The sequence below is a fragment of the Gymnoscopelus microlampas genome, assembly GCF_963454915.1.
Source record: "Gymnoscopelus microlampas genome assembly, chromosome: 12".
NCBI lineage: Eukaryota > Metazoa > Chordata > Actinopteri > Myctophiformes > Myctophidae > Gymnoscopelus > Gymnoscopelus microlampas.
The window spans coordinates 22,032,937-22,045,738 of NC_139949.1; the positions used below are offsets into that span (position 1 = coordinate 22,032,937).

A 12,802-nucleotide genomic window follows, 5' to 3' on the forward strand; every position below is an offset into this window, starting at 1 on the left:
ATTTAAAAACACCAACCATTATTAACCAATTTCAAATTAGCCTCTATAACATCATGATTTGTGTGCGTGGGGATCTCATTTTAAACAAGCTTAGTGCTTTATGAGCCTTCCAGTTTAGTAGACCTTGTTTTGTGAATTTGTACTGCCATGTACTGTTGTTCTCATGTCTTACTAAATAAATTAAATCAGTCAATCAATCAATCAATCAATCAATCAAACAAACAGAACCTGTAGTCATTTCTTCATTTATAGCCATCCATATAATTGGCTGTTAATAACAGGCTGTTTTTTTTTCCTTTAACAGATGTTAAGTGTAAAGGAAAGTTCACAGGAGAGATGCTGCCACACACTTTTAAACTACAACCCTGCAGTTTCACACATAAAATTGTTGAACATCTTCCAACCCAGAGTAATTACACTGTCATAACATGTCCTCTGGCAAAAATCCCATGAAGAGCATCATACCTGATGGCAGTTTTGCACAATTGGAATGCCTACACGAAAAGTACATTAAAAAAAAACTATAAACAGCTATAGCTATTCACACTTGTACGGTACACATTGCTGTGTACAATTCAAACCTGAGGTCTATTTTCTACTGACTGCAGAAAAGACAATAGAATTACAATTATTTTAGGGTTTCAATAAACCATAAACCATTATCTGCCATATCTCTATATGGCAGATGGTGTGGAAAATAATAGAACTAAGCATGAGGCTTTCGGATTTGGGTCCTCACTGAGTTATTTTATTTATTTGTATTATGTGACTGTTTAGCTTGTTAATTATGCTCCCACAAATATTGTTCACCCAACACGGCTGCAAATTGTCCATCAATCTGAAGGACAATTATGAAAATTATAATCCTTTTAACCAATAAAGGTATTTGCCCATTAGTGTTACAGCAGTATGCCTTTGATATATGCCTTGACATGGAGAGAAGAGTACACAATTCAAAATGGTGCTTAAAACGTACAATTCACTTACAAAAAGCCAGATTTACAACGGCCTAGGCTGACAATATTCATCTATTGTACAGGTCAGCATTTGCGTGCATATTGTGTGTAACTGAAGAGCTGGAAAATGGCCAGGTTTCTGGCTTTTACTGTGTATTTCATATAGTGAATACACTTCAACTTGAATAATTGCCACCTGCAATCTATTAGGAAGTTATGAAGGCTGCTGTTGCACTGCTGTTATGGTGGTAAATTCAACCACATTTTTGTTCACTTCTTCAAAAAACGAAACCAAATGTACACCGCATGGGAAATAGTGAGAAATAAAACACAACAAAATCTTACTCACATTGTTAATATTTAATGACTGAATCTCACAAATCATTGCAGTAATAATTCAAGGGTATGAATCCTCCATTTGAAAACAGCATGTATAATATCCCATGGACATTTTTTTCTCCCCCATGGAATTTCCATGTCTTATCTTAGCTGACAAGGGCCTGCCCTACATGTTTTGTCAATGAAGCATTACTCCCACCTAATGTTTTCCACTCGTAACTCAAGGCCAATCGAGCAACAGTCTACAATTAGGATCTCTCATTTGAGTTGTTGTATGTATAGAATGGTATTTGGAAGACTTTTGGTATAAATTCTGTATCTTTTGATAAAGTGTTTGCAAATGAAACACAGATGTCAAACCAAAGGAAGTAACAGTGGAATAACCATAATTTATGTTTTTTGCCCCAACACAGCCCTTGAATAGCCCTACAAAAAAGATGTCAAAATCACATTAAACCTTTATTTTGATGTAGCTGTTTTCAGCATGAGAGGGCAGTTTTGATACACCTTATATCTAGTTAATATTAATGCACAGATGGAGCCTTTTGTACAAATACATACCAATGAAAACAAAATAGTCAATAATTCCTGATAACTAATACAATAGGTGTTATGGCGTAGAGTTGGATTGACTCGAGATTTACGGAATACAGAGAGTGGCATAATACACTATATCCATTCTATAGATATAATAGTGGTTCAGTGGGCCTCCCATTCCCATGTATCTGTAGTTTTAGCAGGAAGGCCAATGATGATGCTGTAACTTGGAGTTGCTCTGTGATTACCCAGCAAAAAACAGCTCACATAAGATTATTACAAAGCAGAATAGCAAAGTAAAAGTAATAAATAAAAGAAACGTGGTAATCAAGACTAAATTCTTCTGTTCTTCAAAATTGTTGTTCACCAGTCCTTTTTCCTTCAGAATCAAAATACAGAATTTTCAAAAGGTTCCTGGCAACTTATAGATTCAAGGTCTCTAACAAACGAACATAATGCGTCAGTATGTTCTCAAAGTTGTAATATCTTGTCACCTTCAAGTCCATCCTCATGCTATTTTATAATACTAAGAACTGTTTGTATGATTGGCTAATGGGTGAATTTTGCAACATATAAATTCACTTGAGATAGAGAATCGTTTTGGTATTAACTGTAAACAGAAACGTTCTTCTGGAGTCCAGCACAACATTAGGTTAAATGTCCATTATGGCGATTTTCCACCGCGTGGTACCGTCTCAACTTGACTCGACTCTACTCACCTTTTTTGGTTTTCCATCAGCCAGAAGTTGTGGATAGTACCTGGTACCTGGAATTTGTTTTGGTATCGCCTCCGTCGAGGTTCCCAGAGGGCTGAGGCGATACCAAATGTGATGTGGAAACATGCTGAAGTTTATGTTACGGCCGGTCCATGCGCCGTCGCTATGATGGCCATCTACATTTAGGGGGTACTATCTGCAGTAGAAAACAAAGTGCTTGGTACCAAAAGTGAGTGTAGTCGAGTCGAGTCGAGCTAGTACGTGCAGCGGAAAAGTGGCAAAAATTTCACTTTGTTTTCAAATGTACCTCTTTGTCAATAAATCCTGATAACTAATACAGTAGTTGTTACGGCATAGAGTTGGACTGACTTGAGTTATAGGGAATACAGGGTGTGGCATAATAAACCCGCCATTTTTGAATAGCCAAGCTACTATAGTGGCCGCACATTGTTTTTATTCTTCTGAAACAACATTTTTCTCCTCGCTCTGACAAACAGCCACATATTGAAAATCAAGAACACCATCCCCTTCGATATCCTCCATTCCTCCTGTGTGTGTCGCGTTGAAGATTACGTCACGGCGGTTTCATGCGGCGTCGCGATGCCGACCAGCTACATAGAGGGGGTACTATCTGCAGTGGAAAACAAAGTACCTGGTACCGAAAGCGAGTAGAGTCGAGTCGAGTTGAGCTGGTACATGCAGTGGAAAAGTGGCGTAAATGTCACACTGGCCTTTTCTTTCAAAATGTACCTCTGCGTGTTCCAATTCAAGCTTCTCTCTTCTCATATCAGTGTTGTTCCTGGAAGGCCACAGAAACAGAGTTATTGCTCGGGGCTAATGGCATTAGGAAATATCACTTTGTTTCACAATTCTACAAAATGCAAAGCTGTTACAATGAGTGATTACGAACATCTTCAGTAAAAGCCGACTCCTGCTGGTGAATCCCATTAGCTGAATTTGCGCCGTGCACCTGAAAAATGTGGAGAGGAAAACCTATTAGCACAACAATGTCAATACAATGACTGATACAATCTCACACAAAAAAAGTCAAATCGATGTTTTAATCTCGTATTGTTTTACCGGGCTCTTTTCTGGATGTTTGCGCATGGCCAGCACCAGCTGGTCAACTTGTTGGTTGTGTTCCATGGCCCCCCGCAGGGCGTCCTCTGTACTGAATAGCCGCTGACGCAACCGGGTCACCTCAGAGTCCAGGGCTGAGGGATCCATGGAATACCGACGATGGTCCGGAGAAGACCGCTCACGACCCTGATAGATACAAGCACAGGGAGATCACTATCGTCTAGGGTTAAATAATCATACTATGCTATATGTTTTTTAAGTGGTCTACTGTATATCAGTGGATCTCAAACTTAATAATGTAAAGGACCCCCAGATTGATATTTATTCGGCCGCAGACCCCCCATCTGAAAAGATTGTGTGCCAGAGACTCCCAGAAGAGAAGATTTGAGTGAAAAAAAAGAGATTTGTGTTCATTGTTTTCAAAAAATAATTCACGATTTTTCTCCACCTCCCCCCCACCCACGAATAGCAGATCTTCAAGGTCACAACGCCTCGCATCACAATGCGTTGTGAACTTGTAGATAGTCTATTACTGAATATCCGAAGTATAAAATAGGGTTAAAGTGGTAAAACTGATTGTGATGCTATATTAACACATTTTGCTGGAGAGTGGGGACCCCCTGGAACTCCTTCAAGGACCCCTTGGGGAATCCACTTTGATAACCACTGGTTTACATTATTATTATTATCTGACAAAAATTGCAAATAAAATCTTCACAAAAGTATATTTTAGCAATATAGCATGTGTATTTATTTACAGATACAGTATCAACACAATGACTGACTGCTGTAATTCCTTCCACTCACCAGTAGCAGCAGTTTTTCCCTCAGGGTCTTGATGTCTTCCTGGAGTTTCTGTTCCTTAACCCTCCACTCGGCCTTGTGCACCTCTCGACCCAGGTCCCTCTCCATGTCCCGAGAGTGGCGGTGGGAATCCAGGAGTAACACTCTTAGCTCATTCAGATTCCTATCAAGACAACACAAATATACAACGTTTAGAAATAAGATTATACAGAAATATACATTTATTAAAGTTTTATGGGGTTAACTACATATCACAGAAATAAGAACAACACACACACACACACACACACACACACACACACACACACACACACACACACACACACACACACACACACACACACACACGCGCGCGCGCGCGCGCGCGCGCGCGCGCGCACACACACGGTATTTCTTTTAACTCTGAGTTGGTAATGTTGGTAAATCCTTGCAATTATCTTATTTCATGTCATCATTAGACCCATGATATACCAGCAATTTTCTTTCTGGTTACCTGATACTATCTCTAATACTTATTTCTATTAATTAAATTGAAAGTCACTGATTTTTTTCCCCAGACGTTTCAATACATTTGCACAGGGATGCACATTAGATAAACGTATCCTGGTGGTGGAAAGGACTGAATACCTTTTCTGGATCAGGGCCCACTTGAAAATCACGAAACAGTTTGCGGCCCACGCATCTGACCACTTAACACGGCAGCCTAGCGCACGCATTTACAGAGCATGTCTATTTTAATGATCCATCAATCGATTGTGTTTTCCGGCTTGGATGTGTTTTGTTTATTTATTTGGGGGCTTGCAATATCCTAACAGCCCACCAGTTGGCCCCCGGCCCACAGGTTGGGAATCATTGGAATAAAAGCTCAGGTTAAGAGGCAAGGCACAACACCTATGGGAATAGGTTTGAAAGGTTGCAAGTCGCAAAGTTTGGCAAATAACAGAATTGCAAAGTTTGGCAAATAACAGAATTGCAAAGTTTGGCCCTGAGGAACTGCTATGAGGCTGATGTGTGGAATAACTATGCTCCACTTCTTGAGTATGAGGCCCTTCACACCTGATATCAAATGTGTTTTTTTTTTCAGATATGAAGTTACATTTAGAATAGATAGTCAGAAAATAAAATGCACCAGAGACAGTGAAAACAACAAGGAATTGAGGACATGAAGTTTGGTAATTGTAGCCCGGGTGAATAATGTAATGTTTTGATCTACATTCAAGATAGTACTGTAGGTACTGAACTGAATAATTCTTGCCAGTATAGTTTCTCTTATTCTAATTCATTATTTAGCCAGGTTTTGCTGAGCATACAAGCTATTTTTTTCTGCACTGCCCTGCTTCACACCCAAACACCTGGAAGCAACACAGTACAACTTGGTATTCTACTGCTGGCCACTGAGCAGTTGCTAAAAAATAAATCACAGGTCAGCACCACAGCACCACAGAAATCAAATACTGTAGCTGTGTGGTAAAAAGGGTGCACCTTATGAAACAACGCTTAAAGTCATACTGCCAGTGCTAACATTCATTCTAGTAGTCTTCTTGGCGAATCCCAGAATTCAGTTAAAAACAAAACTGCTCCAAAATTAATGCTGCAGTGTTTCAGTGCCAAGGATTTTTTCGAAAGCAACAACAGTATTGTCAGAAACGGTATGAATTAACTAAAAGTACATACTGCTATATAAATATATTACTGGTATATTTCCGTTGCCTGTGTCGGTAGGCACAAGCCTGGGTTAGAAAGTGCTACCAATATTTCTGTCATATAAATTCTAAAGGGAATAATGAAATAAATTAAATTGATGTGATAGGGACTTTAACAGGTTTGTCAAAGACCTCTAAAACGGTCACTAAATCACTTCTTTAAATGAAAGTAAACAAGACCCAGACTCTAATCTAGTAGTAGCATAATTGCTTTTCTTAATCCTCTTAAATTGTGCTACAGTAATATGCCTACTATCTTGAAGAATGCCTGTACATCACCAATGATGAGCTAACATGCTAACGCAAGCTTTGTGTACCAACATTGTTAACGTTGCCTATGAAGCTTAGTCTTGTGGTTGGCTATGTTCATTCATATCCTGTTAAAACATGAGTGGAATTATGATTGGTTTACTTTCGTGGGTACAGAGAAACAGAGATAGAGATACAGAAAACCCTGGCTAGGCCCCTTCAGCGTGGTGTTCACTCTCCATTCCGACATCTCACCACTCCGACTAGTGGCTTCCGCGTGCGGTTAGGGTTAGGGTTAGGTATAGGGTTCGTCAACGTCGGAAAGGCGACATGTCGGAAAGGAGAAATGCACCCCTTCAGCGTCACACCGTAAACAAACTTAGTTAGCAGTTGTTGCATGGAGCTGAGGATGCAACACAGCCACCAGAGAGCACTGTGTACTGAAAGGAATGAAAAACGGCACATAAGAGCAAAAAACAAATCTCAACACACATGTATTTTCTAAAAAGGGGTCAAGCACATATAGTTTGTTTACTGTAGCTGCAAGCACCTGAGCCACTAGACCACTTACATTACACAGGCCTCATGACATGTTTACCTAGTGGGATACAGTACGTTACTCCCTGAAGGGAGATTAGAAACACCTGTGTTGGAAAGTTTGCACAAAAAAGGCCTTGTTTGAACACAAACTGTAAGAAAGGCTGCAGAGCGTACTGATAGATGACGGGATATTATGTGTCGACCTGGTCCAATTCTGGACGGAGACCTGTGTTGCGTGTGCTTCCCGATCTCTGCCAGAGGCAGACCGGACACGGCATTCATGATTTGTGGTATTGTTTGCAACACGAGCCCCTGCAAATTTAGGAAGCCAATTGTTGCCAATTGGAATGGAATATGGAAAATTGGACTGATGCGTACCGATTATTGTGAGTTAATGTCAAAATGTGTAGTAGTAACCAAAAGTGTGTTTTGAAGAAAACGCAAAATGAACATTTTGTGGGCGGAAATGGCCGTTCAAAAGTTGTAGGCCAAAATTTTAAACGGTCTACTCTAGCGTTACCATGAATCCTTTGGGGTAGGGGTTCTTCCTTGGCCTACTCTGAGTGTGCATGCAAAGTTCGAGTTTCACACAGATCGGTCCAGCGGTGCCCGAGATGAGCTGCTCACAGACAGACAGACAGACAGACAGACGGACGGACAGACAGACCGACAGACGGGGGGTGAAAACGTAATCCTCACCCCCAGCTGTTTCGGCCTGGTGGAGAGAATAATAAAAAAGAAAGACACAACTAAAAAAGCAGCATTTTCAATTGACCCCCATGGAAAAAAGCCACTATGTCAGCATAATACATTGTGACAGTTTAAGGTTGTGTACCATGGAGCCGGCTAAACCAAATCAAATGTTTCTTTTTAGGTGCTGTTGATAGCTTCTCTACACAGTGTATACGTGGCAAGTCCTTAGGAGGTCACATGAGGTGACAAGCTATGCAATTTGTCAGGAGTGAGTGTTGAGCCTCATTAACCAATTGCAACCTGGCGTCCCTATTTTCCGCATGTCAACATTTGCAAAAATGTTTGTCATAAATCAGATTATCAAACATTTTGAAAATAGACAATCTACTTTGTCACATCGAGAGGCATTATGAGCTTACACTGTATACTGTAGATAGCCTATTTTCGGCATGCGACACCATCGTCCGACATGAAATAGGGCACAACCACATGAACCCTGGCATCCCTATTATGGGGACGCCGATCTGTGAGCTTATAGATTGGTTATTGGGAAAAAAGGAGCGTACCTAGTATAGAGCCCCGGGAACCCCGGGCAACTATAGTACAGGGTTAAGTGGCAAAGTGAGAATGACATTACAGAATTATTTTTCTTTCATAAACAGACTGATGTATTCATTATAATGATACCTGTTCACAAAAAATGATATACCTCAATAAATGAGATTGCCAATGTATGAAAACTAAATTATGTAACGAAAAGGGTATAAGATACATGTGTGTTCATCATTTCACAAAATAAATATAAGCATTTCTTATTTGCCGGAGCAGCAAAATGGACGTGTTAGTTCTCCTCAGGCCTTTATCAGTGTTTGCCCTATAACCCTAAACACTGATGAAGCCCTGAGGCTTCTTCTTTAGGGAGTGCGGACTGTTACTTAAGGCTGTAAGTCTGCACCTGTCATTCCTTAAACTACTGTCAGCAGAGCACGCATAGCACAGGACTTCAAATATTCAAGGTATACAGTTATATATGTGTGTGTGTGTGTGTGTGTGTGTGTGTGTGTGTGTGTGTGTGTGTGTGTGTGTGTGTGTGTGTGTGTGTGTGTGTGTATATGTGTATATAAGTTAATTAATTAATTAAGTATCTGAAGTAAAGAATCTGAATATTGAATGACCTCTCTTTCTTCAGCAGATCCTGACTGATGACGACCAGCTGCCCAGAGGCATCATGGGACTTCTTGGTGATAGACTCAAGATCTGCCTCTAATCGGTGCTTGTCCTTGCCGAGGGCTTCTACTTTCTTGTCCCCTGAGCGCACTTTGGTCTCCAACACTGAAGGAAAAGGAAAGATTCTGAATTGAGATTTTTAAGATTTTTCTTTAAAATAATACATAAAGTGGGACAATTTGATTTCTAGAAATGGCAGCAAGAGCTCCTGTTTCAGTTTTTATAATTCAAAGAAACCTGTTCATGATTTTCTCTTATCTTCATCACATGAACTGTGATAGTGACAATAGGCAATACATTAAAAAGACCCATGTGAGCTACTGTACCTTAGGTAAACATATTTATCATTTTGTCTGCTAGGGTGTAACTTGCAGTCTACTATTATCACAAGCTAAATTAATAGGAAAATATCATTGCTATTATTTAATGTACGTGACAATACATACAAAAATAATGTTTATGTCATCTAGAGGTATGCCAGTGAAATTTCTTCTGCTACTTTTTAGCTTGTTTTCTCCAATAATGCATGTATTTTCCAAAGCATTTTACATGCCATGTTTTGCATAGCGAACATTCCTTGACAGCTTCTAAACTCTATGAGAGGGAAAGCAATCCAATTAGTTGAATTAAGACTTGGCTTCATTCAATACTATGCAAGATGATTAAGCATGAAGACAGAATTGCTGATTCATACAATAATGATCAGCAGCTATTGAGCTGCAGTTTATATACTGAGAGCCTCCTTCATTTTCAGAATTGTAGGAGTTACACACGCATATAAAGTACGTATATAATATCTGCCTTGTATTAAAAAATGTGTTACAGAGAGGCTTATTCATGCTGTTATCTCTTCTCCCCATGACTACTGTAATGCTGTTTACCTGTCTTAATCAAAAGAGCTGGCTCGGCTCCAGTGTGCTCAGAAAGTGGCAGGAAGGCTTCTAACTTTACTAGAACTAAGAAACACGACCACATCTCCCGTTTCAGCATCTCTTCATTGCCTAACTGTTCGGTTTAGAATTGATCTCAAGATTTTATTGATTACTTTTAAGTCTTTGCATGGCTTGGCTTCAAGTTATATTTCTGACCCCTTAACACCAAATGAGCCAGCACACCCTGAGGTCCTCAGGTACTAGGTAGGAACCTCCTCACTGTACTGGTCCTGTGTCTATAGAGCTTTAGCCATCTAATGACCTGCCTGAGGAACTCTGCAAGCCCAGCAGGATATTTACTAGTAGTGCATTAAATTGAATGGGGTTTTATGAGCTGCATCGTGGAAATATAACCTAATAGCTAAAGCTATTTAGCTTTGAATTGAGCAGCCTATACGCATGAAAACAAATCTGGATGCAATGGAAGTGGCTGAGTGACATTCTTCTGTTTGTTTTTTTGTAACTTTGCCTATTGAATTTTCTTTTAAAGGTCATTTACTACTTACCAGTAATCTGTGATTTGAGGCCGTCGACCTGTGAAGTGAGAGTTGACACCTCTTTTTCCCTTTTCATCAACTTCTCTGTTGTTTCTGGGTGAAAAAAAGAAATCGTTATAGAAACATAACACTTTTAAGACAGACAAATTATTTGAATTAAAAAAAAGAAACAGTAAGCAGTACATACAGTAGACCAGTGGTTCTCAAACCTTTTCATGTCAAAATGATATGTATTTGGCCGCGGACCCACATCGCAAAATATTTTGTTCCAGGGACCCCCAGAAGCAAAGATTTGAGTTACAAATGTTCCCTTTAAAAATATATTTATTAAAAAAATTGCACACATTTTCACGATTTCACATTTTGTTTTCCAAAAATAGCAGATCTACAAGCTCATAGATCTGCTATCTTTGAAAAAAGAAAATCGCAAAAAAACAGCCAAAGTATAAAATATGGAAAAAGGACTTAAAATGATTGTGACGCTTTATTAACACATTTAGCTGGGGACCCCCTGGTTCCTCCCCAAGGACCCCTGGGAACCTGAGAACCAATGCAGTAACATCAAAGCCCTTCTCACTACAGTGTTCTTTCCCCATCACCGCTGCCCATCTCTTTCTGGCCATGCCCATCCAAGGTATGTTGCAAACACTACCACACGAATGTCAGTGTATTTTTATTTATTTACCAGGCACGATGCACATCAATCAACATTTCATTTTCCACATCAATGTAAATGTGCCAGAGACAATTTTAATGTGCAGTCCCTGGGCAGGTTGACATCAGCAACTTTGCTAACTAAACTATTTTTTTTTTGTAATGAATTGATTAAATAGACTTTCCTCAACTACCCTACAGGCCTACACACTTTAGTTTCCCCTAAACAACCCCTGAAAAATAGGTACATGACACTTTGCACATTTCACCTCAGTGTCCTCAATGTCATAGCTTGATTGAGTGTTGAAAACACAGGTGCATTCATCACTGAAACCATGTGTTGGCTATGATGAGGCTATGACAAATACCAATCGAATCTATGAGGCCAGTTCAATCAGACAACTGGCGCCATTACGGAAAGTTATTTCCCTGATGATAAATGAGATCTGGTTCTAATTCTCATCGCTCCCTGCAAAGTGTAAACAGATAGCCAACATGAGAGCAAGCTGTGATCAATTACCCAAGCTAAAGTGAAGGTGGATGCTGGGCAAAAGCAATCAGCAGCTGCAAAAGTGGCAGCAGGTACACAGTAAAAATCCTCTGTTGTAATTTAACTCTGGGGGAGTACAAATGGAGCAAAATGGATCAGTGATGGTCCATTTTGTTCCATTTGTAAGCTCTCTGAGTGAGAGCTTAGCATAAAGCGGCCCTATTACTGTCAGATCTGAAACATGTGAGTTGTCTGCCTGAGCTTGCGTGCCGGTTCACTTTATTTTTGGTTGCTTTTAAACGTTTTAAAAGTATTATTTAGTTTTTTAGCTCGCTGACAATATGAACAGATAGCTGACCAAATGAACATAAATATTCCAATTTTATACTTTTAATGACATATCCCATTTTCGCAGAAAAGCAGTAAATATTTAATTCAAAGAAGTTTGATACCTTCAATATTCTGTTTGAGCTTCAGCTTTTCATCTGAGATGTCATTATCCTCTATTACCTGAAAGGACAAAAGTAATGTCAGTGAAACTGAAGGGAAGGAAACATAACATTTATTATTCTTAGTGAAACTTTTTAGGAGGCATTGTAAAAATGTGTTCTCCGTTTGTTGGCACAAATCGCATGCAAATCGAAGCACGTCACATCAAAGCCACTTACATTTGCATCATGGGACGTGTAGCGGTCGGCTTCAACAGCCTGGAGCCGGTTCGCCGTCACCCTCAACTTCTCCTCCAGGCTCTGGATCTCCTCTCTGCTCTGGCCCTGGGCCTTCTGTAGAGCCTGGTAGTCCGTCATCTTCTTCTCGGACAGTTCCAGTCGCTCAGTCAGCTCCTCTGTGGTTCGGCCCTGCTCCATCCGAAGCTTCTCCGTCTCGGCTAGCCTCTGCTCGGCCTTCTGCAGCTTCTCCGTCGCCTCCCTCAGTTCCAGCGCTTGCTGAGTGCTTTGGACCTCGACTTGGCTCTTCCACGGCTGGCTGTCCTCTGCCAGCTGGTCCCTGGCCTCCTGGAGGCGCGCGCAGAGGTCCTCGCGCTCCTTGGTCTGGACGGCCGCCTCGATCGTGTGTTTGGCCTTCAGATTCTCTACCTCTAGCTGGTGCTCCATCTTCAGGCTCTCCAGCATGGTTCTCAGCTCCTGTGGATCCTGCTCCTGGCCTGGAGTTGAAGTGCGGTCACTGCCCAACGAGGCCCTTAGCTCCTCTATGGAGCGCTGATGGTCCGTCACTAAAGCCTCCAATTTGGCCTGCATGCAATAGAGTTCATTAAAGTGTCGGAAATCTCATATAACACAACTGAAAGAGCCTATCTATTGGACAGTGGTGGAAAAAGTACTCAAATGTTTTACTTAAGTAAAAGTATCAATGCTGCAATGTAGAAG

General features: G+C 40.5%; 1 protein-coding gene across 1 annotated transcript in view; it reads right to left on the reverse strand.

Annotated features, from left to right (window-relative positions):
• Nucleotides 1-1,301: 1,301 nt before the first annotated feature.
• Nucleotides 1,302-12,802, reverse strand: part of clip2 (CAP-GLY domain containing linker protein 2) — a 41,586-nt gene continuing 30,085 nt past the window's right edge. The window contains exons 11-18 of the mRNA XM_084074718.1: nucleotides 12,086-12,667; nucleotides 11,870-11,927; nucleotides 10,283-10,366; nucleotides 8,793-8,949; nucleotides 4,436-4,595; nucleotides 3,629-3,814; nucleotides 3,459-3,518; nucleotides 1,302-3,347 (exon numbers count right to left, since the gene is read on the reverse strand). Of these exons, the coding sequence (XP_083930844.1) occupies nucleotides 3,336-3,347; nucleotides 3,459-3,518; nucleotides 3,629-3,814; nucleotides 4,436-4,595; nucleotides 8,793-8,949; nucleotides 10,283-10,366; nucleotides 11,870-11,927; nucleotides 12,086-12,667 (1,299 nt within the window). The 3' untranslated portion in view covers nucleotides 1,302-3,335. The remainder of the gene's footprint in view (nucleotides 3,348-3,458; nucleotides 3,519-3,628; nucleotides 3,815-4,435; nucleotides 4,596-8,792; nucleotides 8,950-10,282; nucleotides 10,367-11,869; nucleotides 11,928-12,085; nucleotides 12,668-12,802) is intronic.